We start from the raw sequence: 24,327 nt of genomic DNA, 5'->3' as shown, positions 1-24,327 counted from the left end.
GATTCCATTCCAATAGTTGGTGAGACTGTTACATTCTTCAGCAATTTGCCTCGTTCGACAAGACTGGGAATTATTGTCTATTCTCTAATTGAGATCAATTAATTAAGGCTTTTGGGAATTGCATTTATTTGAAAAAAGTTACATTGTCACTTTGTATAAGTTTGTAATTCTGTAGTCACTCATCTTCTTTGTCATGAAGGCTAAGGAATCACATATTTTCATCTTAAGAACAAAATAGCAATAATAATAGAAAAAAGAAGTTAGAAATTTATTGTGATGTGTCACCATTACAATTTGTTAATCAACATACTGCTTACTCGTTAAATGAAAACATTTGTATTTAGTTAAGCTCATCATGTGAGCATTTATAATAAATTAATTAAAGGAAGTAACAGTTAACAACTCTAATGTCTATCATGTACTTTAGCAATGGAAATAATCTAAAATAATTTAGCTACAAATGTAAAGAACATCAACTACACATGCTTTTATTATTATACTATCTGAAAATTCGAGTTAATTAATAAATTAATAAATGATATTTTGAGATTTTTTTTCTTCACGCGACTTCTTGTGTTTGACTTTGAGGCCTCTCTTCGCAAAGTTTAGTTTCGATGTTACAAAATAATCCTTTTGAGCATTCAAATCCATCAGGTAAACCAATAAGAGGTGCGAAACAAAGGTCCCCTTTATCTGAAATAGAAAATAACAAATATAATTCTATAGAATATTTCTCATTTCAGTATGCAAGGTGCTCATTTATAACTCATACACCCTTCTTATTTCCCAACAACTTAAGTCTTTTGAAACATGTCTAGGTATGATGAAGTGACTATGAGATTCTAAATACTCTTTATGGCACCACTTAACCACCAAACTCAAAAACAGAACTACCATGAATGGTACGTGATAGAAGAAAAGAAAACAATTATGTAGTTGTAGAGAATTGGGTAGCTGTAATTCGAGAAGAAGAAGACCGCTGAAATCATCTGCACGGCAAAAAAAATCCCGAATCTTTTCTGAATATATTGAGCAGCTTTGGTGCATGTAGTTTTCAAAAACATTTCTAAATATTTCGAAAGCCTCTTTTGGTTACCAACAACGTCAACCGCTATCTATCAAAAGATATCTCAAAATAGAATCGAGTTAGCATGTCTAATATACTAGTGAATTTGAATTTAATAGCCAACGTTACATTAGCAGTTATCGAACCTGATTGACTGATGAATCGCAACATAAACTAATGCCATGATTCAGCTATCAATCAGGTTTGGCAGATACCCGATTCGCAATTTGCAAGGAACTGTAAGCATTCATAGCAATATTGTCGGGAGCAAACTTTTGTAAGTTTTTGGATAATAACATAAATAACAACGTAGAAAACATTGATTTTGAAAAAAATCATTCATTTATAAATCCATTTCATAAAACGTTTTATATTACATTATAAAAAAACGTTTTATATTACATTATAAAAAAAACGTTTTATATTACATTATAAAAAAAACGTTTCATATTACATTATAGAAAAATTCATTTTTTTAACGTGTTACGTTAGGAATACCTTTTAAACTGTGATTAAAATGGCTTGTTTTTAAATAAATTGCGGATATAACCGATGTCGTCATAAGATTTTTTCTGAAGAGAATGTACTAACTGTCACTTAGTAACTTCTTAGATTACTGTCCAATTAGTTTGAAAATTTAACTACATACACGGTATTGTTGCAGCTTTTTCTGAAAATCAATTTTTTCAAACATACTTTTGGCAAAATATTGGCATACAAATTGAAACATACTTTTAAATTTCTAGTTTTTCAATTTGTCAATCTATAGATATAAACGCTACGACGTCCTATTTTCAAATGACACTATCTTAGAAACAAAATAATCTTATTTTTTTGTTTATTGAATAAGAATTTTAAATCACTTACTAGTAAAACTTTTGCACAGAGATTTGTCATTTATGCTTTACTATCATTTATACATAACAATTGCGCTTCGGTAAAATGCGTTGTTATTCTTATCATCTATAGGCGTTTTCCAAACTACTTTTAAGAAAAAGTTATCGGTAATAAGTAACGTTAAAAGATTAAAAAAAACTTACATAAATCCAAGGCGCAAGTGTCACAGCACCCACAGAAGTCCCCTTTCTCTTTAACATGTTCATTTACAGCACATTGGACAGACGGGCAATCAAAACTCTTACAAAAGTCCGGTGGGCATCGGACACGGCTTCGACGTGTTGGTATTGCATACAGATAAGAAATCAGAAGCATTAGAAGCAGTACTTTATACAGGTTGTAAGACATTATAAAGCTCTTCCTACCAAAAAACAAAATTTTTTATAATTGTGAAAAAAATCGAGGTTTTACACGGAACTTATCAGGTTTTTTTTTTAGCATAAACACACTTACATAAATATAATAGCACAAATATATATATATTTAAGTCTATTTTGTTAATTGAGTTTAATGTTTTCGTATTATTAAAGATTCTGGAATAAACAACTTACTTTGTTATTAAAATATTTACTTATATGAATGAATATAAGCTTATAAAAATACTTCAGAAACAGCAATGTTATCAATTGAAGAAAAATAATATTTTCTGTAAATTAAGTATTTTTTACTTATCAGGTTTTCTTGTTTTCATAAACACACTTACATAAATTGAGTATCACAAATATATACATTTAAATCTATTTTATTAATTGAGTTTTATGTTTTCGTATTTTTAAGATTCTAGAATAAACAACTTACTTTACTATTATATTGATACTTCAGAAACAGTTATGTTATCAAGTGAAGAAAAATAACATAGAAAAATAGAAACTGCAGTTTAGGACTTTTGAACATTAGTATGCATCGTAGGGCTAACAGCGCTGTCATTAATTAATGAAAATCATGGGGTTAAAAAGTGATAACCAACGTGGTAAAAAAATCGTATCCAAATCGCAAATAATCATATCCAACAAGACTCTTTCGAGAGACGGTAACATATTACTGGTTCACTTTTATGAAGATATTTCGCGTCATTTTAATATGGTAAAAAAAATCTATTTCTAAACTGAAAAAAAAATATTTCTTATCACTCTTTCTTTATACCCGAAATTTACGAACATTGTATGGATTAAGTATCTATACGTACAGTAATCACTGAATAACTTTTTTCATCAGCATCCTATAACTCGATTGACATAAAACTGTGTTACTTTGATTCGTTGAGGATTTTAGAAGTAAGAAACACTATTTATTACTCTTTGGAACTCTAAAGATAATATCGTTACCACTCTGTATTATAGAACCTTAATTGAAAAACGAAATACAAATAAAGATTAACATCTGTAAGTTTGATGCATTTTAGCTCATGATGTTATTTTATGATTTGTTTCATACAAGTGATTAAATGTTCATAGATTATATAATTGAGTATTGTTTTCCTCGTATTGTTCTGAGCAAATAGGATTTTATTTTTCGCCCTACGCACAATTGATTTTAAGCTTTAATGCAAAGGTTTAAATTGGCAAAGAAATGAGAAATAAAAGGAGCTAGTGTTAAATTCTTAATATTTAATGCACGTATTTAATTTTCCACCAGGGAATTTTCATTTTACTAGACAATATTAGTGACTATTATGATCTCAATTTTGCATGTTTCGGACTAAATTAAATTTAAAAAAAATGTGATTATGACGTTTTTAGACACGTAATGTTTTCTGCAAAATTTTCACCAATGTGGAACTCATATGAAACCAGTCTTATATATATGAAACCGGTCTTACATATGAAACCAGCTTCAAATGAAGTCTGCTTAGAGAAGAATTACTACAAATTTGTAAATCGTTTTTTAAGCGATCCTATAATCAGCAAAATTGGCTGATTGTAGGATAGGATTATAGAATAGACTTCATTAATTAAATTAAGGAAGAAAAAAAAACATGAAAAGATGTGAGAAATGTCATTGCTATAAAAACTATCACATTGTTTTTTCTGCACTTTTCAAAGCAAATTTTATTAACTGCGATTTTAGCCTCACCTATACAATCAATTTTTCGTGTTTTTTTAGAATTTTCCATTTACTAGTCATACATTAACAATTCAGAAAAAAGACGTTAATTTTTTTCATATGAAACTGGTTTCAAATGGGTTTTGCGATATAAAAAAGAATCATAATTTGTCCACCACAATATGCATTCGACTTCACAAACAAAACTATAAAACTTCGCAAGGTATCTAACTATCTAGAAGCTTCGCATGATATCTAAACAAAGTGCGCAAATGGATGGTTCACAGAATGTAAACAATAACAAGCTTCCTATAACCAGAAGAAAGTTAGAAAACAGTGTATTCCTCCGCCATGTTATGCTTACCAGCATACGTGTGAACAGGCTAAATATTCTAGCAAGTTTTATAATTTTGGTTTGTGTTTTCTCATTCATAAGAGTAATTTTCTCATTCATAAGAGTTTTCCGCAATTTATTAATTCTAGCAGATCATGAACCTAAAACAAATTTATCAAAATTAATATTACAGCATAAATAATGTGTAAGGTTAGCCATGTTTTGAGTGTTGTCCCTTATTTGGCTATATTTGTGTAAGAAGCAGCATTGGCTATTTTTTGGATAATATCACAGCGAGCTTCCTGAGTCTTCCGAGTTCATTTCTTGTTTATTTTCTTGAAAGATATATTGAAATAAAGCGTTATATTGAAAACATTGCAAGTATAATAACATTAAATGGTTTGTTTTTTCAAGCTTACGCGTAAAAATGTGTTGGATGTAGTATAACGGAAGTCTTGCGACAAAACTCCTATCGTCATCTGCTCTTAGCATTACACCATTAACCATCCAAATTGCATTTTCGAAAGCAAAAATTATTTATGTATGGTATGAAAGAGCGTGAAGTTGATGTAAAATTTTACCATTATAAGAGTTTTCGATTTACTTATTACTAGAGTACCCGATTTGGTGTTTGTAGAGGCTGTTGGTTGCGTCAGCTCAGATTGCATGAAAAACTGAGGTAGAAGGATCGAGGATTGGAACGAAGGTAGGAGGACGAACCGAAATAGTTCCTGCGCGGAGGAATACCGGCGGAGGAGCATCAACCGGCGGCCAAGGCAGGGAGTGAAAAGGCTGAAGTCCAGTATTTAAGCAGATGACAGTTTGCCTTCGAGAGAGGTTGTTGTGCAGCGTCCGAGACTTCGTCCCGATATCCCAATTTCTTCCCGGTGACGCCCACCTGCAGAATGCGACATTTACAATCAAAAGTTTAAGTTTTTAATTGTTCTTTTAATAACAACTTTTAATGTTTTTAAAGAATAACTTGTTAATTGGAGTTTGTGAAGTTTCGTAGATGGTTTGTTATCTTTCAATATTAAAGAGGATGTTTCTTTGCCATATTGTTTCATTTTTGAAAGTCTTACATGCCCATCACCGAACCATATACAGTGTTAACTTGAAAAAATGTGTTTCTTCGCACAATTTTTTCAGTTGCTCAACATCAAATTCCTAAAGATAATACACCACAAATTTTACTGTGTATACTTTAAGGATTCTCTGACATTTAAATTAAATTTCTGAAAATTTGTTTTAAGCATATATTTCGGATAAACGAACAGCTTAATCGGATTACATTTCAAGTACTTACAAAATTCACTCTAAAATATTCTGGATCGAATTACGGTGTAAAGTAACGAAACTTTGAGTGCATCTTTTGTATTTTATCCTTTTAAGATCAGTTTTACGGTAAAATCCCCTTTTTACCATAAAATATTGTACTGCACTTTTTACAGTAATATTTCTTTAATTCGAGTGGTTCATAGATTTTACGGTATTTATTGCTGTAAAAATTAAGGTACATCAGATTTTCGTTACATAACATATGTTCCGGTAAAAATGGATTTTTCGGTAAGAGACCGATACTTTTTACCATAATTATATTTAGAATATTTTACAGTGTTAAAACTTCGAATACGACGTCAGATGTGAAGAAATCGAATATTTTGTTACCGAGTCAAATATTTCTACTGAAATATTTAATCTCTTTTCTCAAAGAGCGAGGCCCCCTGTTTGATGTCGCTGATATAATTTTTTTAATTTCCTTATAAAATGTTGTATTGTAACGTAGATGTATCTTAAATAACGCATACTAAATTTTTATCGAAGACTATTAAAAGTTAATTTTCGTCAAGAAACAAGAAATAGTTTTACTAGTCATAGAGATTTGAGCGAAGCGAGTAGACGAGAAAAAAGAAAAGGTAAAAAGTACCGGCACTCACGGTGCGGGTACATTTTACCAGAACATGTTACTGAACAAAAACTTCTGATGTACCGTGATTTTTACAGTAAAAATTATAACAAATCACTGAATCACTCCAACTAAATAAATACTGCTGTTAAAATGTCGGTATAATACTTTAGGGGAAAAATTAATTTTACGGTGAAAAGGATTTTACGGATGATGCACCCAAAGTGCTGGTACTTTATACCCAAATTTGATCTGGAATTTTTTTGCAGTGTGGAATTTGTCTGGTTCTGAGTGAATTAAACAATATTTAAAAAGTACCTTTCCCACATCACACAATTACATCCCCTCACATTTTTGGTAATTATAAATCCTTTCTAGAAAGCGAGAATTCTTATACGAATAAAAGTTTTGTACAAATTGTTTTTTATTTCCAATGCCCAACTGTGTTAACGTTTCGTCAATGCTGGCATTTACTGGGTAGATTTGTTGGAAACTTTTTCAGGGTCACCATATTAGGTGGGCCAAAGTTGCTCCCACAGTAAGGACAAACAGTACGGAGAATGAAAGGACACTTATACCTTGTCCGGGATTCAAACTCAGAACCTTTCCGATGTAAGACCAGCTCCCTGATCCCTAGACAGTTCGGAAGGCAGTCTTGTACAAATTTTTTTTTCTTTAGTTTGAAAATAAGAATAATTTTCTAAAGACAATTAATAAAGCACAAAAAATTTCTTTATTGCACATGAAAGTTCAAGAGATCAGAAACAAACATTTCATAAATTTTCTTCATGCTGTTTGGTAGTTATCTCAATTTATACTAAGAGAATATCATTATTTCTTCACTAGAAGAAAAAGAAAACAAATATTATTAAAAAAAATCAGTAAGTTTCATTTTGAACAAATTTTCAAAGCTAGACAATGTGTATAAAGCACAAAGATAGCTACAAAAGCAGAGATTGTATAGTTTTTGTGTAACAATGCCTCCATCTTGTTAAATTAGAACAAGAGAAGAAAAAGAAGGTGCTGAAAAAGGATAGCTCAAAAAGTTACAATAAAACTTTTCTTTGTTGCAATATGTTCGTAATTTTACCTCTACACATCTCTGTTTTCCATATCTTATTCTGTGTTTCAACACTGACTGAATATTATCAGCTTTTGGAGCTTTATTTGTGCATTATTTATACATAGCATAAAATGTACCCTCATTTAAAAAAGTTTCATTTTCATTTAAACATTTTCTAAATTTTATCCTCTTTATGTATTAAAAATTTTCAGTTACAATTAAGCAGTTATATCTTGTCATTTAACAAATAATAGCAATAATAATATAGTGAAACATTCAGTAAAGACCACCTCCGTGTAACAACCTCCTCTATTTTTAATCACTTTAGGGAGGAACGGAATTTTTTCCATAGACTTTGTGTTGAAGAAAACCTTTACAAGAGATCATTTAACCCTTTCCCTGTGACCGGGCAAACCTATGCACCAAATGTGAAAAAAGGCAAATAAGCAAAACGTGAAAAATATCAAAACAAAAAATATTAATAAGCAAATAAGTAGATTCAAATGAATCCAAAATATTTGTGAGAGGGTCTTATTTAAAGAGGTCTTTCTGACGATTTCTGAAAGTGATCGACAACCTCATGTTGCAGTCAGAGACCACTAAAGATGGTGGTATCCATGATTTATACTTAGAGTTGAAAGTTAAATTAGAAAGAAAAAGTTAACATCTAAAACTAAACATCTCAAACAAACCTCTTGTCATTTTTTAAAGCTAACTCATTTTTATGATATGGAAAACTTAATCAGTAAATATAATTGTTGATTTATTTAAAATTGTTCTATTATTCACAATTGGTAAACATCTGTTTTTACACATAATTATATCAGTAAAGGTAATTTTTATTGGCGCTAAATTTTATTCATCGATTCAGTTTTCATGATGTTAACACTAATGGCATTTCCGCACCAGGAAAATGACACTGGGTAAAATTAAAATTGCTTGCCAGAATTTATGTACCTTTGATAATACAATTTGAAGTCAATGAAGGTCACCCCTAAGAACGACCAACCTCCATTAACGACTATTTTACTGTGGAACAGAGAATGGTCACTCTCGAGAGGTTTCACTGTAATGAAACTCTTTATTTGCAATAGCTAATGATTCCAATGTTTTTCAAGTGAGCTGAAATAATGACTAATACATTTTCTTCTCTCTATTCAATCTCTCCCCTCAATAATCAGAATTAAAATGAAGAGTTTGTGTGTCTCATTTACAACCGGTGCTGAAGTGTGAAATTTTTTTAACCGGAGCTCAAATTTTTATACCGGAGAAAGGAGGGCGAAATCTAAAATTATTAAAGATAATTTTTGATCACCAAACATCAAATCATCTGACGTTAGCAAGGATTTTTTTTCCACCTAAATTTCCTTTGTTTTAAGTTATTGAAACCTATATTTTTTTTGCCCATTTACGGTAAAACAATTTTGAATATTTTTATTTATTTTTTTTTTCTTTTCCTTGCCTGAAAATCAATTTTCAATATGCAGAAGCTCATAGCTTCTTAAATATGCATTAATAAAGTTTGTACAGTATATCAAAAAAAATGAGCACCCTGAATAACTTTTGATCTAGTGATCGGATCTTCACGTTCTAGTACTGAATCTTAATCGTTTAAGGAGGTGACCTCAAATATGCTAATTAGTAAATGCAAATCCTGTTTTAAGTTAAGAAATTAGACTGATGAACTTACTTTCTCTGTATGAACATACCGTTTTTCAATGGATTCGGATTTTTCGCCCAAAATGTAGGGGGGAAATCGTTATTTGGGAAATATAGTTCACGTAATCTGGCCAGTGGAAAGTGATCCAAAGTTTAAACCCCTTGATGTTATTTTTTTGCGTATTTCTCACGAAACAATTAGGATATCATAAATCGTTTTTACGGTAATCGTAAACTTTTACCATACAACTTTTTATGATATTCTTTTTTCATAATAAAATTTAAACTGAAAAATAATTCTAAACAAGAAATGCCAATAGTCAATAAAGATGATTTTCCTACAGTATTTTACTTTATTCAAAATAATAATGTATTCAATATTATTAAATCTCACGGTTACCTCATAGTACAATTTTATTAACAGAACTATTTATTTTCAATCTAGCGTATGATTTGAAAGTAATAAAATAACATTTTTCCTCCAAATGTCCCTTTCAATGTTTTGATTTGATTCTAAAACGATATTAGTTGGTAAGAAAAAAAAACATAATTCATTTCAAACAACGCTTTCATTGATAAATTATTTGAAGTTGATATACAAAAAGTATTATTGAAAATTATGTCCCCTAAGAAAATTCATTTAATACCTAGCTCAATTTTCCGGAGTAATCATCATTTATTACGTATTTTGTGAATATGATGCAAATAACTAAACTCAATCTGTGTAAGCTTGATTGCCAGTTATTGGAGAGAAACATGGTTTTATTTAGGAACTTTTAAAGGTTGCATCACATTTACATGAGATTATGGCTCAAGGTAGTCGCATTTTAAAATAAGATAAGTTATTTTAATAAAACAGACATATTATAGTTTCGGACGAAAAAGTTTTAAAAAAAATACATGCTATCCAATACAAACTTTTCATTTTTGTTTGGTAGGCATACAAAGGTTGACAAATTAATCGTTTTCTAAACTGAGTGGAAATATTAGTTTGCGAAACTTGTTTTTGTAAAGATTTAAGTAAGACTTTTACAAAAAATCTCATTTTTAGTTTTTATTTACAGATACTATAAACCATGTTTTGATTTTTTTTTACTGTATTATTGTCTAAACAGCCTTTTGTTTGTGTTGAAAATTTAGTGATCAAGGCTACCTTTACTTTTAAAGTGTTAAAAAAAGTATGCAAAAGCCTGTGTAAATAAACCTAATTACAGTGATGGCCATAAAGTCCAAGATAGATTTTAGAAAGGCGAATTTATCATTGGTGTGAGCTTTCTACTCTTGATTTGGGAAGGTTTTTCTAGCCTTGTTTTGTAAAAGCAAAGTTAATCTCGAAGTAAAAGAGTTGTTTAATATAAATCTCCTAGCTCATTAACTAGCATGGTTAAATTTAACATTGTGCATGGTTTATTTGCTAATCCTTTGCAAACATATTTGAGCTATTTGGTTCAATTTTGGTCCTATAATCCAAAGTCATTTCACCAGTTTCCAAACACATTATAATAGAATGTAACGTGAAAAAAATAAAAACAGGGTGAAATAAGAAAAGATGGTTTAATTTATAGGATTAGATTGAAAAAGACACAAAGAAATGAAGATTAGAAGGGTTCATTAAATAAATTCTTAGAATTTTTCAAAACACAAAATGATTCCCAGAAATCAAAGTGAGTGGCTGAAGATCAGTATTGAATAATTTTAGCAAAAGAAAACTGAAACCTGTTACAGATGTTCTAGCTATGTCGGGCAATAGAATATCGTTCAATATCCTGATTTTGAAGCCTAATTCTAGGTATAAGTTGATGATCACTTTGATCTCACAGACTTAGTCAAGATCATATTAACAAGAAATTTCGTACATATCCCACCTATTAGTATATTAGCTATATCTTTTTTAAGATTTGTAAAATTTAATTCCTATACAGGGGAAGAAATGACCTTAAAATAAAATTTTATCTGAATCTTGACAAAGTAGGAGAGATTCTAAGCTAAAAAGATTGTTAGGAACCTGACTCCCCGCAGATGTCATCGACACTAGCCTGAAGTTTATTGGGTGAGATGAGAGGAAAGAGTCGTCACCTGATCTTAGTAGGGACTCTATATAAGAGAAGGAGAATTTTCCACTCAGTATTTTTCATATTAGAATCAGTATTTTTCATATTAGAGTATTTTTCATATTGAAGATGGTTATCGACTTTAAATTATATGTTTGTTACTTACTGTTATATGTATAGATTATAACATACTAGCCAATCGGTATGACGCCCGGTGGCTGAGAGTTAGCGTTTCGCACTCAGGTGCCACAGGTCCTGGGTTCGATCCTCGGATCGGGCAAGATTGACTCAGTCTTTCATCCCTTCAGTGGGTCTATGAAAGAGTACCAAGCATGCTTGCGAACTAAACACTGGGGGTTCTGCGTTCGGCTGACCACCTGACCGGAAAATCTGCTCCGGCACCCCAGAGCCCTAGGTCAAGAATACTGAGATGGGCACAGTAGGCCTTGGCACTCTGTGGGCTGTCGTGCAACTGAGTTTAGTTTCCAGTAGCTTAGCCAATAGGTGCAAAGAATTGTGTCACAGTTTAAATAAGATAGAGCATGAACCGAACTGCGTGAACTGACACAAAAGTAAAACAATCGAATTATTAAACTTTGAATTAGAGAGTTTTTATAATTTTTTTCATTGTGCTAAATTTCTTATCGACAAAAATAAAAGTATTGCAAGATAATTTGCTGTTAACTGCAAAAGCTTTAAAACAAATGAATTCTCCATTGTGGATTTTATTATTAAAACAATTTTTTAAGTCACGGTAAGCAGTGTACAAACGGCAGTTATCCTTTGATTCAGGAATAGGATGAAAGGTTATCCGATGTGATAGTGAGCCGTCAATGGTTCTTGATAAGTAAGCTTACATAGGTCAAAGTATACCACTTATTTATTTAATTAGCACTATGGTTCATTTATGAATATACTTTTCTGCGAATGTTATAAAAATACATCCTTAAAATAATTCAAATTCAAATGCAAAAGAACGAAAAATTTTCTTTTTCTCTAAAACTGTAAGAAACAACATAAATAAATTCTCATTGAATCATACTTACCTGCCAATTCTGAGATTGGAACGCATGTTTTACAGCAGCTGCATCCTGTACGCAGTGCCTTTTCATTATCAGCACACTTCAGTGGCGGGCAACCAGTATAATTGCCACAGAAAATTGTACAATTAGCATTTACTAATGCAAAGTTTACTAACAGTAAAACAACTAGTATTCTAAGCATTCTCAACTGTTGATTTCTAGAAACAGCAAAATACAACTTTATAGTTCAAAGCATTATTTTAAGACTTGATATATATTCAAGTAATAGTAGTTTTTTCATTGTTAATCAACACAGGTTTTAAGCCATTGTTAAGTTTTAATAGTCATTAATTTCATTCAAGGAATTTTTTAAGAAGGTTGTAGTTTGTAAAATACCTTAGAGAGATTTTTAGAATTACGCTTAACTGAAGGTACGTTGATAACACATTAGAAGACTGAATAAATTGTAATATTAATTAACTTTTGAAATTAGGTTTAATAATCAAATATACATTTGAATTTCCTTAAAAGAATATGACTGTCTATAAAATTTTTATGTGAAATAAAATAATCTTTTTCTTTTTCATTAAGTTAGAAATTATGGGGGAAATATAAATTTTTGAACAGTCATTGATTTTTTAAGAAATTTTTCAAAGAAAATAGGGATAAAAATTTATTATATATCATAAAATATTTGTTAAATCTGTTAAGACGTTTGACTGGGTATATAAATTACATGTAATAACTAAATAAAAACTTCGAAAAAACAATCAAAGAAATAAAATTATTTTTATTAGATTAATAAATATTAGGAATAATTAAACAACATAGTATTTTGATAATTTAACAATAAAAGGAACTTAATTTTTCGGTTAAAACAAAGGTTTTTAAAAAAGCAGAATATTTTTGGAGGTATAGCATCAATTAAATTGATTATTACAGTTTTTATACTATTAATATAAGTCATCAGATATAAAATTTTGGAATCTAATTGAAACCGACACATATAAACTACAGTTTAAAATAGTAAGCTTTTAACTGTCAGATATTTTTAACAAAAGAATTGGAATTTTTTTTGACACTTATTTATCTTAGTATAATAAACGCAAGTATGTTCCTTAGAAATTTAAAATTTCTGTAACAAAAAACGCTATAAAATCTTACCTCTTATGTGAAAATTCAAAAAGATCAGCTGTCATACTTAACAGAAGTCTCTTTGTATAAGAATTAAATAAAAATGTAATTTTATAATAAAATGCGCAATATATTTGTTCAGATTGAACATATTAATCTTTATTTCGGGAAACACACATTAATTGAAGTGCAGACGTAGCGAATGAACACAGACAGTTTTTAGTATCTGAAATAAACTAACTGTGCTTTAAAAGTTGTTGTGATTTCATTATAGGAATAACACATTTCCTAGCTCTTAAATTTCATTAAATTAATTATTCTGAATCCTTTCTAATCCTGTTATAATTGAATTAAATCAATTACTTTATTTTTTATCTTGTGGTGATGGTAGCTATCGATAATGTCAACCTTCATCTATGAAAAAGTATCCCTCCGTAGAATCGAGTTAACATGTCTTATATATACTAGTAAAATCATATTGCATTTTTGTATTGGTAGAAACGCTGCAGTAATCCCCCACCAGAATTATATCTGTGATAGAATTCGATGCACGGATACCACTAGTTGATTTATTGCTGTTTTGTGAAAAGCCGGGAGAGCTGTATTAAGATCACCATACTTTTCACGTGCTGATCGTGAGAGCTGTATTAAGTTCACGGTCGTGGTCACTTCTGTGTAGCCTTTGGCAGTCGAGAGAATACGTTGCACGTTATGTGTTGTCGAGACTGAGTAGCAACAGCGTGAAGAGGTGGATAATGTCGCCGTCCTGGTAGCAAGTCAACTGTTCAAAGTGGACCATCCATCGAAGTTCAGTTCGAAGTAGGCGTTATTGCCAAGGTAGGCGCATTCACATCACGTCCGGAGGTCACAAATGTGGGGTTAGCTGTTATCGACAATATCAACCTTCATCTATGAAAAGATACCCCACCATAGAATCGAGTTAACATGTCTTATATACTAGTGAATTTGAATTGTATTTTTGTAGTGGTAGAAACACAATCTTATTTTATACAAAGGGAATATAATATAATTTAATTCTTTACTTAACAGCCCATGTAATAGTCTTTTTGATGAACAAGTTTTAGCCAGGTTATTTATAGTAACATGGGGTTGGGTTTAATTTTTGCAGTATTATTTATCGTTAACTTATTTTCAATCAGAATTAGTTGACGCGAAGATTGTGGCATGTTGATTTATCAAGCCCCTCAGATCAACCATTCTCTCCCCCCTCTCTCTCCGTATATATATATATATATATATATATATATATATATATATATATATATATATATATATATATATATATATATATATATATATATATATATATATATATATATATATATATATATATATATATATATACAGATAGATAGATACACACACAGAGAGAGTCGTGGTGGTTTAGGGGATAGAGCATTCGCCTCCCAATAAGGTGAAAGAGGTCGAATGCCAGCGATATCTGGTGAATACGAAATCCGCACCCGGCTAACACCGACCATAGTGCTGACGTAAAATATCTTGAAATATCTCCTTGTCCTCAGGCTAACTATGGGAAGTGTTCGTGGATTTCCTCTCCGTGTAACGCAAATGCGGGTTAGTTCCATCAAAAAGTTCTCCACCATATGTAAATATGTGAAGTATTTCCTTTTTCATAGATCCTTTCAGCAATTCTTTTCGTTATTTCCTTTTAGAATTTCGTTTTTCTGCACAAATGTTAGCAACTTACGTTTTTCTGAACTAGCATTGAAGGCAATTTCAAATTCACTATTGACATATCAGAAAAATTTTGCTTATTCTTTAGTGAATACTTAGAGGTGCAACAAATGGTAATTGATTTTTAGAGCATGTATTTGAAATTCAAAATAAAATAATTTCACTTTGTATGATTTTAAGAAGCCTATGTCGAGTAGAATAGGATAGAATGTAAAGAGAAGAAAATCGGATGGAAAAAAATTCGCCCGACTTAGTTATATTTCTTTTTCTGAACCTCTATGGCAGATATCTTTGAAGCTGTCATACAGGGCTGTCATACGACATACAGGGACTCTAGACAACATCACTTTTCTTATAGGTTTAAAAATATATGCCATAAATATTATTTTTTTTGTACGAAAGCTGAAGAAGATTTGTATAAACACAATGAAAACTATATTTACATTTTTTTTAAACATTTTTACTTTATTCAGTTGTAGGCAGATTTTTTTGTGGAGATACTTTACAAAAATTGATGTATGCATCTTTGAAGGTATCTTCTGTACACGTATTTGGACTTCTATGGTTTGATTAGGCATCTGCGGTATTGATCTTTGTACGAATAGCTGCAAACCAAACCAGGTCCGCAACGTGGATGACTATAATTGACTCGTGGTATGGTACTACAACTTGCACCTGCTCCAGCACTTGCCGCTGCTTCATTACCATTAGCGGCAGCAGCTGCTACAGCATAGGAATATGCCCCGTTTCCACTAGGGCTGTTTTCCACTAGGGAGTAGTCGTCCTGACATATCTCTCCTACACCTGTAATATAAAATAAAAGAAAAACGATCACATTTTATTGAGTTAGCATAAATTATTGAATAGGATTGTTGTTAGTTAAGATAACAAAAACTTTTCAAAGATTAAATTATGAAATCTTTTTATTCTGTTCTTCGAGAAAATATTTCTTAGTATTTCTTTTTAATTAAATTATAAACAATTATTTCTTTTGCATATGGAAGGTTAACAGTATCAAGGTAAATTGGTGTTAACAGTTGGTTATTTTACAATTTGTAAGTACAGTACTAAAAAAAATACGAAACACCAGGAATAACTTTTGATCTAATGACTGAATTTTGATGTCCTAGGACTCAATCTCAAAGGTTTGAGGGGGTGACCTCAAATATGCTAATCAATAAATGCAAACGATAATTTAGGTTATAAAACCAGACACAAAAGTGTACTTTCTCTGAATAAATATGTCTTTTTTTTACGAATTTTGATTTCCGTTCTAGAAAAATGCAGGGAGCACCCACAATCTGGGACTTACGGTCCTAATAGTTAGATCAGGGGAGCGGTCAAAAGTTTGGACTATTTAATATTATTACACTTTCGCCTATTTCGCGTATTGAGCGAATTGAAAATTTTTTGCACGCAATTATAAAATTTGTTTATCTTAATACAATTCCATGCAAAAAATAATATTATTCATTATTCGCTTTTTAGAATTTTCTATAATTTTACATATAATAGTCGAAAAAATTTTAAGTTGTAATGTATCGAAATTTTTTATTATTACTTTAATTTTATTTGCCAAAATACAAAATTTGAACAAAATCGATCAAATATTTCCCGAATAATCAAGTAAAAAAGTTTTATTTTGAAATTCAATTTCTCCCGAATTATTCAACCGATTTCGGCCAAATTTTGGCTGATGCCTTATAAAATTACATTCTTTAAAATAATGTAAGAAGCTGCATACCTTACAATTCAAAAATTTTGAAAATCTAATATTAAATAGAACAATAAATAATAAGTAAAATTGATTTTTTGCATGTAATTATCTTAGGATTAACAGATTTTACAATTGTGAGCAAATTTTTTTATATGCTGAAAAATTTCTCGAGATAGGGTAATGTACGCAAAATTGCTATATTAGTCGGTCTAAACTTTGAACAGTTCTCCGGACCAAATTGTTAGGACTATATTTCTTAGATTGCTGGTACGTCCTTGAATTTGAGGTACTGAAACCCAAATCCGCAGAAATAAATATGCTTATTCAGCGAAATTACGTTTTTGTGTATAATTTTGTAGCCCTAATTAATTTACTTAAGGTCATCATCTCGAACCAATAATATTCAGTTTTAGTAAGTGAAAATCAATCATTAGGCCAAAAGTGTCCTGAGTATTTCGTTTTCTCGTGCACTAAATATTTAAATTTAGATGAAAACATAAAATATTGAAGACAACTCTCGAAACATAGCAAACCTTGCACTCCTTTACTCTGCTATGAACTCAAGACTTTCTATTATTTACAAAATGCAGAAAAAAACTTAAGAATGAGTAAATTGAGTGAAAATTTAAATAATGTTTTAATAATAAAATTTTCTATTATATCAAAGATGATCACACATAACCTCATAAGTACAACACAAGTGAAAAAATACACCGAGAAAATTTAAGAATACGATATGGTTTTGGAATAATTTTACTGTTTACATTTAAACGTCCATAAATTATCAAAATACTAAAATTCTCTTTTCATATTTTCCCTAACAAATAATATTATAATTAGAAATGAAATTTCGCTTAACTTATGAATTTTTCCTGTAGGTGAATTTGCACGCTAAAAGTGTCCCGACTTTAGTTTTTTTAATTCAGTAATAAGAGTTTGAAATTTAAAAGGAGAAATTATTCCGAGAATTCCTTATTATAACCAGTGGTCTGAAGTAGTGCCCTACAGGCAGCAAAACTACTGCAGTCGCTACTTTTTTCCGTAGTTTTTAGTATAGTGCTCTACTTTTATGTAAAGTAGTATAGCGAGTAGGGCGAGACAAAAAAAAAAAAAAAAAAAAAAAAAAAACAGTAGTTGGCAGCGATTTCTGGCAACTACTTTTACCGTTAGTTAAATAAAGAAACAAAGTTCGAAAGCAAAAAAATTTTCTTATATAAGTGATCTGATTCACTGATCCGTCGACTTACGGAATGAAAATAACTTTGTGACCGAGATTCAGTAAGATCTACGTCTGATGCTCGGAAAAATCAGTGCGAAATGGATCAAATTGTTCCTGAGAAATCAAATTTTAAATATCTGACTTTTCTTAAAATTCGATTTCACAGGAACTATAAAGTAAGTTTTTGTATTTGATTTCGTAACTTAAAAATATCGTCTGCATAGTTGCGGTTACTCCCTCAAACCATTAAGATTGAGTTCTAGAACGCGAGGATCCGATCATAATATCAAAAGTTATTCTGGGTGTTCCGTTTTTTTATCATTCGCCCTGTACTTAATTTCTTGGAGGGTATAAAAAGTTTTTGATCAATTAAAACTCTAATATTTGATAATTTCCTTGCATTTCTTGAATCACTGTTGAGAAAAGTATAGAGTTTGAGGGTTAAAAGAACAAATTCGTAAAAAGTGATTTAGAATTTTTTTTTCCATGTAAACATGAAATAAAACTTCTTAATATCTTCTCATATTTAAATAAGCCTATTTGTTATTCAAAATCATTTTGAATATCGACGAAAATTTAATTCTATAATTATGTTAGTCTTCTAAAAGTAGCGAAGTAGTGATAGCATTTTAGAAGTAGTTCGTAGTCGCTACATTTAAAACAAAATTGTTGTAGATAACTACAATTGTTATAAAGTAGTTGCAGTTAACTACGTAGAAAAAGTAGTTTTTTCGGCCACTGATTATAACATAAGCTTTTGATTGGCTCAATGCATCCTAATAAGTGCTAATGCTTTTAAGGAAAATATTGAGCTAGTAATATTAAGCTAAGGATCTCAGGGCTTCACATGAAATTTTAAATTCAGTTCTAAATATGATTTTGTGGTTTGTGTTATGTCCATTTATGAAGTACATTTTGAGCTTTTTTTTATTTTAATAAGCACTTTTCAAACGGAGTTCATGTTCTTAAATACAATTTGTAACTTTTACAACTTTGAATTAAGTCAATTTTTTTCAAACACGTTCCAGTTTGTATGATTTCCCAATAGATAAAGTTCATCAAAGAAATTCTTTCTCATTTAAAATTTTTTATTTTAAAAGAATACAAAGCAAAAAATATAATTCATACTTTATTAAGAAAAATGATAAATAACTTAAGTTTGCTTACCTAGCACTTTTTCGCAAGTTATACTGCAATTGCAAGTTACGAATACTGGCATGGAGCCTTTCTTACACCGGATATTATTACAGTAGACTATGGCACAATTATTTTCGCTGCAGACAATGGCATTACTAATGTGGAGCAAAGCAAAAACCAAGAAGATAGCCTTATACATGTCTATTCCGCTGTTTTTTTCCGACCTATTAAATATTATGTGAAATTTACACTGATACTTTATATAAACAAAAATTTTGCTTAATATTTTAGATTTTTTTTCATTAAAATATAAACTCAAATATAAATTCAATAAGAATTTAGTTTTCTTGAAATCAAGCTTATTCCGTTTTCAAAACAGGACAATTGTATAAAACTAGTTATTGTATAAGCATTGAATTGAATTGATTCTACGATTTTAAAATTTGATTTACAATATCAGAATAATAACCTGCAAAAATATTCAAGTGAAAGACTTCATTATTAAAACTATTCAAAAATATACTTCAATACAATTTGCTATTTTTCGCATCCCTGTAAACACCCCAGCTAGAATATTTTTTATAGCTTTAGGGTATTTCCTCTCTCCCCCACTCTCTCTCTCTCTCTTCAGTCTGAATATTCCTTAAAGCTTCAAAATATCTCTTTCAGTCAGAATGCGTCCTATAGCTTTTAACTAGAGCTTTAAAAGTGATTTACTAGTTTCCTTTTAATGTTACCTAACACTTCAAATGCTCATTGGAATTAAATATTTTCATTGGGCGTAAAGAGATTTAACTGTAACTATATTAAAGTTCTTATGAGACAAATTTTACGGTCCAAAGTCATATCACTCGAGGTGATGACTTTGTACCACAGTCTGCGTAGTGACTTTGTTGACGCTAAAAATTCTTTTAAGATTTCCTTTACTATTCAGAATTTAAGTCTTAGCTAAAACACTGAAAATGGTTTAGCATGCCTATTTGTAAAATATTCAAAATGGTAGGTTGTAATTTAAAAAGAAAAATATACCGAAAAAATGAGTCGTGAAAAATCTGCCCGAACTCCTATTATATGTTACGTTAGTAAGCTAAATAAACAGAACACTATTTATCTTCATAGTAGAATTAAATTTTGTTGAACAGTTGCAAAAATTTTGAGCTGCAATCGCATAATTTTCTGTTTTCATTTCAATCAAAGGAATTTTCTTAAAAACGAAATGGATTTTTCTTAAAAATGAAATGTACTATTTAAATCAAAATTCTCATGATCCAACTGAAGACTCCCCATGTAGAAAATGGTGACTTTTCATCGTTAAAGCTACCGAGTCACAAAGTTCACCACGTACCCATAAAATTACCCAATATATTGCTTAACTACCGTATATTTTGATTTCATTGACTAAAAGTATGTTTTTTTTCTTTCAGAAATGTCATTAATATTGCAATGCAGTAATTTTACAGAATTTTTTTTCTCCTAGAAGATTACGCGATTTAACGCCAATGGGCCCCATTTTTTTATATTTTTCTGTCGGAGAATTATGCCAAAACACAGATAACAACTTACGGCTTTACGGAGAAAATTACGAGCTCTGTTTTAAAATTTTGCCCAAAACAACTTCTATGCATGAAAAACCGTCGAGATAGCACGACTGGATTTATTTCTACTTTCTATTACATACTTTATAAGTCAATAAAAGTATCGCTTTTTGAGCTGAAAAACTATCTTTTCTATCCTCATCTTGCTTGAATTTTGTGATACCTCGAAGGTAAATAAAACATCTTTTTATAACCTTCGCTTGTTGACTTATAAATATTGGGGTAATATTTAAGAAAAATATGTTCATTTTGAAAAGAATTATTTTTAATTTTATAGAAGGTTATGCAGCCTTATACATATTTCGAATGAATCAAAATTTTTTTTCACATTTTGTATCGTAACCTTAAAATCTTTAATAATAAAATTAAGAGTTTGTGTTTGCCTTTATCTGTGCGTCTCTCTCATAACTCCAAAACGGTTCATACGACCATTTTGTAATTTATTACAGAACGCCTTTAATTGCCTTTTACACCGGCTGTAAAGTCGGTGAAAGGGAAATCCAATCCTAAATATTGTTCACAAATTTCAAGCAGATCATTCTTGAGACACGTTTAAAAATGGAATATTTGTATTGGTTATCATTGTTCCCTTGTCAATTAGCCATTGCTTTAAATTAAACCAAATTAAACAACAGATGATTCTGTTTTATTAAAAATATTAAAAGATGACATCATTGATGTTAACTAGCTCCTAGCTCTCCTTAATGAAAAAGGAGCTTATTGCTCGCTTTTTAATATTTAATTACATATTATTCGTTATGTTAGATAAACTTAAGCGGAAGCATTCGAAGACTTCGTCACAAAATTAGTAGTCCTAAACTTATCTGAGACCAAGTGTTTATTTAGTTTGTAGTTATGGACTTAAATCGTGTTTTTATAAAAGCAAAATTGATAAAGAGATAATATTATTCGCTTAAGACGAAAGTTAAAAATTTCCATGCTATTATTGAAGTCCATGATGATTAATTTTATTGATATCTACTATTGAAATAAAAATGCAAAAAAGTACCATTGAAATACAAAAGTTATTTACAGAAAAGCAAAATTAATGGGGAAATGATATTGATTCGTTTGAAAGAAACGTAAAACATCACAATACTATTATTGATGCCAACGATGCTTAGTTAATTTAAGTAATAATTGCTAATTAAAATAATCTATATTAACTAAAACGCAAAATTAATGGAAAAATGATACGAATTCATTTAGGACGTGACCAAAAAATCCGCATATTTTGGTAATGAGCTCTACTGGTGTAATAGTAATTGGTCTAGATAATGTGTCGCACTGAGAAAAAAGAAAGCATGATCATGATTGCCAGGATATGGTAAAGTTAACCATGTTTCTCTATGGGAGCATCAAAAAGCTTAGCAAATTTTATTGAAGTGCTTCGGAAATGATTTTGGTAATATTTACAATAAAATATGGCTTTACAATATTTTATTGAACTTGGTAAATGTGGTAAAACTTTCTAATTTTATCATGATACCTTAGACCCTGGAATTAAAAGCATTTATTCGATTAAATTTCGCTTTTTTTATTATTAAATGTTGGGTAATAATAACTGCAAATTTGAAAACCAGAATTTCCGGTAAGCCGTTACCATATTAAAGGACTTTTAATGTGTTTAAAATGTATCAAAAAAAGGTTAGATGCATTAAATTTTACGTTTATAAGGTAAAAATATGCTTTTCTTTATTAGAAAAGTTATTACTATACTGTGCGGTAATTTTACCAAAATTTTTAAACCTTGTAGTTTGTCCAAGCTTTAATAGGTATCAAAGTAATATAGGTAAAAAGTATTATATTAGTTTATTTGGTACAGATTATAAAACTGCAAAAATATTTAGCTTTTCTGATATCGCGGAAAGAAGTTATTTACGCCACTTCAAAATAGGTAAGAATAGGAATTTTTACGAAATTTAAGTTAATATTAGTTGTGCAGTAAATTATACTAAAATCAAGATTTCGTTGCACTGGTCAAATTTGATTATCATGAGTTGACACCGAGCAATAGTTTCATACCAAATTATACTAAATTCAATTAATCTTTATTTTGATGTTGTAAATTATTAAGAACGTATTTTGATTTCTGTAATAATGTAAAGCCACCATAAAATATAAAGCATAATAACGAATAAAGAAACTGAAGTTATTTTTGCTTTATTTATCGTCTTGGTAAATGATTTCTAGTTTCGGGCTTCATTTTGTAGTGTTATTCAGCCCTATTTTTTAAATATATTTAAATTTTCTTTTAACTGTGTACGAATCTATTTTATAGTTCACCTATTCCATAATATTTCATTTGATTAGCGATTGATATTCGGATACCAGTTATAAAAAAAAAGTTCACAGTTTAACTATTTCATTTACAATAACAGCTTAAACTTTTTTTATGAATCGCTACAATATCATAAAATATTGAAGAATCTAATGTAATTGAAATTAAGCTATTAAGCAATACACTTACCTTTAAAATAGGTTACTATCTCAAAACTATTTTAGTAAAAATCTCAAAATTGTATCATTTTTATACAAAAGGTACAGACAAAGTGTCACGTTTAAGTTATTTATCAGTCATGATTCTTAAAATATGATCAAACTTACTGCCATAGGGATTAGTCTCTTTCCATTGTGCCTAGCCATATGAATAAACATAATAAACTATTAGGCCATTATTATTTAATTAATGAATCAATTGAAACAACTGATTTAGTAATAAATCATTTTTCCATTTCCTACTCTTCACAAAATGCATTCCTCGTTGTCTAGTTCATTGCTGTTTAATCATGTTTCTAAGATTAGAATTTAGAAATATACGTATTTCCAATATCTGAAGTATTCATCAAATAAACTTAATTTTTAAAAGAGAAAGTTAATTTAATGTGAAGTATTCTTTGGGCAATATGTATGGCAATATGTACCTTATTTATTAATATAATATAAATAGGAAAGGCTTATCTATTTCGGAATTATGAAAGAGTTTCGTTAATTTTATGAACTGTTCAGCATATGTTACTTTTCCGTAATTAGTTAATAAAAATCGTCCTAAAATATTTTTTATTTGACGTTTGTTTTTATATCAAAAAATTTTTTTCTTCATTTTTCTGAAATTTATTCAATCAAGAGCATTAGCTTCTTATTTATCAAACAATTATTCGCTTCTTTTTGTAAATAAAAAATTTAACAACTTGAAACTCAAAAAGAAAATACAGTAACTGGTAAAAAATTTTATTTTATCAAAAACTTTTTAATACCTAACCCATTAAACTCACTGTCCTCAATTGAGGACAGTCAGTAAAACATTATGCAAAACTTTTCTTTTTATCTTAAAAATAATTTTTCGTTTTTGGGAAGATAGTTGATCAAACTATCAACATATCCGCCATATTTTTATTAAATACGCTGTTATATTTGGTTTGTTATTAGGGTCGCCATTGTGTGAGTTGTTTAGACTCGCAGAAGCCTCTTCTTTTTAATACAGTCATATCAAATAAAATTAAGACAAATTATTTTATTTATTACAGTTTTTTTCTTACGAGTATAATTCGACATATGACGCCAAAAAAATTTGCTTCCTACAATTTCTTTTCTTTTTATATAACATTATATTTTACTGTCCTCACTGGGCGTTTCAGGCAAATTTTAAAGATTTTTTCATAATTTATTTTTATTCATTTAATTATGCATATATGGTTGTATTTTTATAGAATAAGTGAATTATAAAAATAGCAGACATTTTTTAAATATTATTTCCTTTTTTTTAGG

General features: G+C 29.7%; 2 protein-coding genes and 1 long non-coding RNA gene across 4 annotated transcripts; all 3 read right to left on the bottom strand.

The window, feature by feature from the left end:
• Positions 1–244: 244 nt before the first annotated feature.
• LOC147816404 (uncharacterized) lies at positions 245–3,299 on the bottom strand. 2 transcript variants are annotated; one of them, XM_087162437.1, is made up of 3 exons: positions 3,150–3,299; positions 2,107–2,324; positions 245–693 (listed from the first exon to the last, which is right to left on the bottom strand). In XM_087162437.1, exons 2-3 carry the CDS (start codon positions 2,309–2,311, stop codon positions 560–562), a joined length of 339 nt encoding a protein of 112 aa, XP_087018563.1. In that variant the 5' UTR covers positions 2,312–2,324; positions 3,150–3,299; the 3' UTR covers positions 245–559. The 2 variants fall into 2 exon arrangements, with proteins under 2 accessions (XP_087018563.1, XP_087018574.1); XM_087162448.1 differs by having other exon boundaries at positions 2,762–3,152.
• Positions 3,300–6,960: 3,661 nt separating this feature from the next.
• Positions 6,961–13,336, bottom strand: LOC147816403 (uncharacterized). Its single transcript, XR_015433446.1, has 3 exons — positions 13,206–13,336; positions 12,066–12,259; positions 6,961–7,088 (listed from the first exon to the last, which is right to left on the bottom strand). It is a non-coding gene; the product is annotated as an uncharacterized LOC147816403 (long non-coding RNA).
• A 1,999-nt stretch (positions 13,337–15,335) lies between these two features.
• On the bottom strand, positions 15,336–23,131 carry LOC107438461 (uncharacterized). Its single transcript, XM_016050762.4, has 3 exons — positions 23,030–23,131; positions 18,995–19,188; positions 15,336–15,695 (listed from the first exon to the last, which is right to left on the bottom strand). Exons 2-3 carry the CDS (start codon positions 19,161–19,163, stop codon positions 15,451–15,453), a joined length of 414 nt encoding a protein of 137 aa, XP_015906248.3. The 5' UTR covers positions 19,164–19,188; positions 23,030–23,131; the 3' UTR covers positions 15,336–15,450.
• Positions 23,132–24,327: the final 1,196 nt, after the last annotated feature.

Source organism: Parasteatoda tepidariorum, chromosome 1, assembly GCF_982258835.1.
Source record: "Parasteatoda tepidariorum strain Cologne lab strain chromosome 1, Ptep-v5.0, whole genome shotgun sequence".
Taxonomy (NCBI): domain Eukaryota; kingdom Metazoa; phylum Arthropoda; class Arachnida; order Araneae; family Theridiidae; genus Parasteatoda; species Parasteatoda tepidariorum.
Note: the sequence above shows the minus strand (reverse complement) of the source record. Positions and strands in the feature narration are given on the sequence as shown.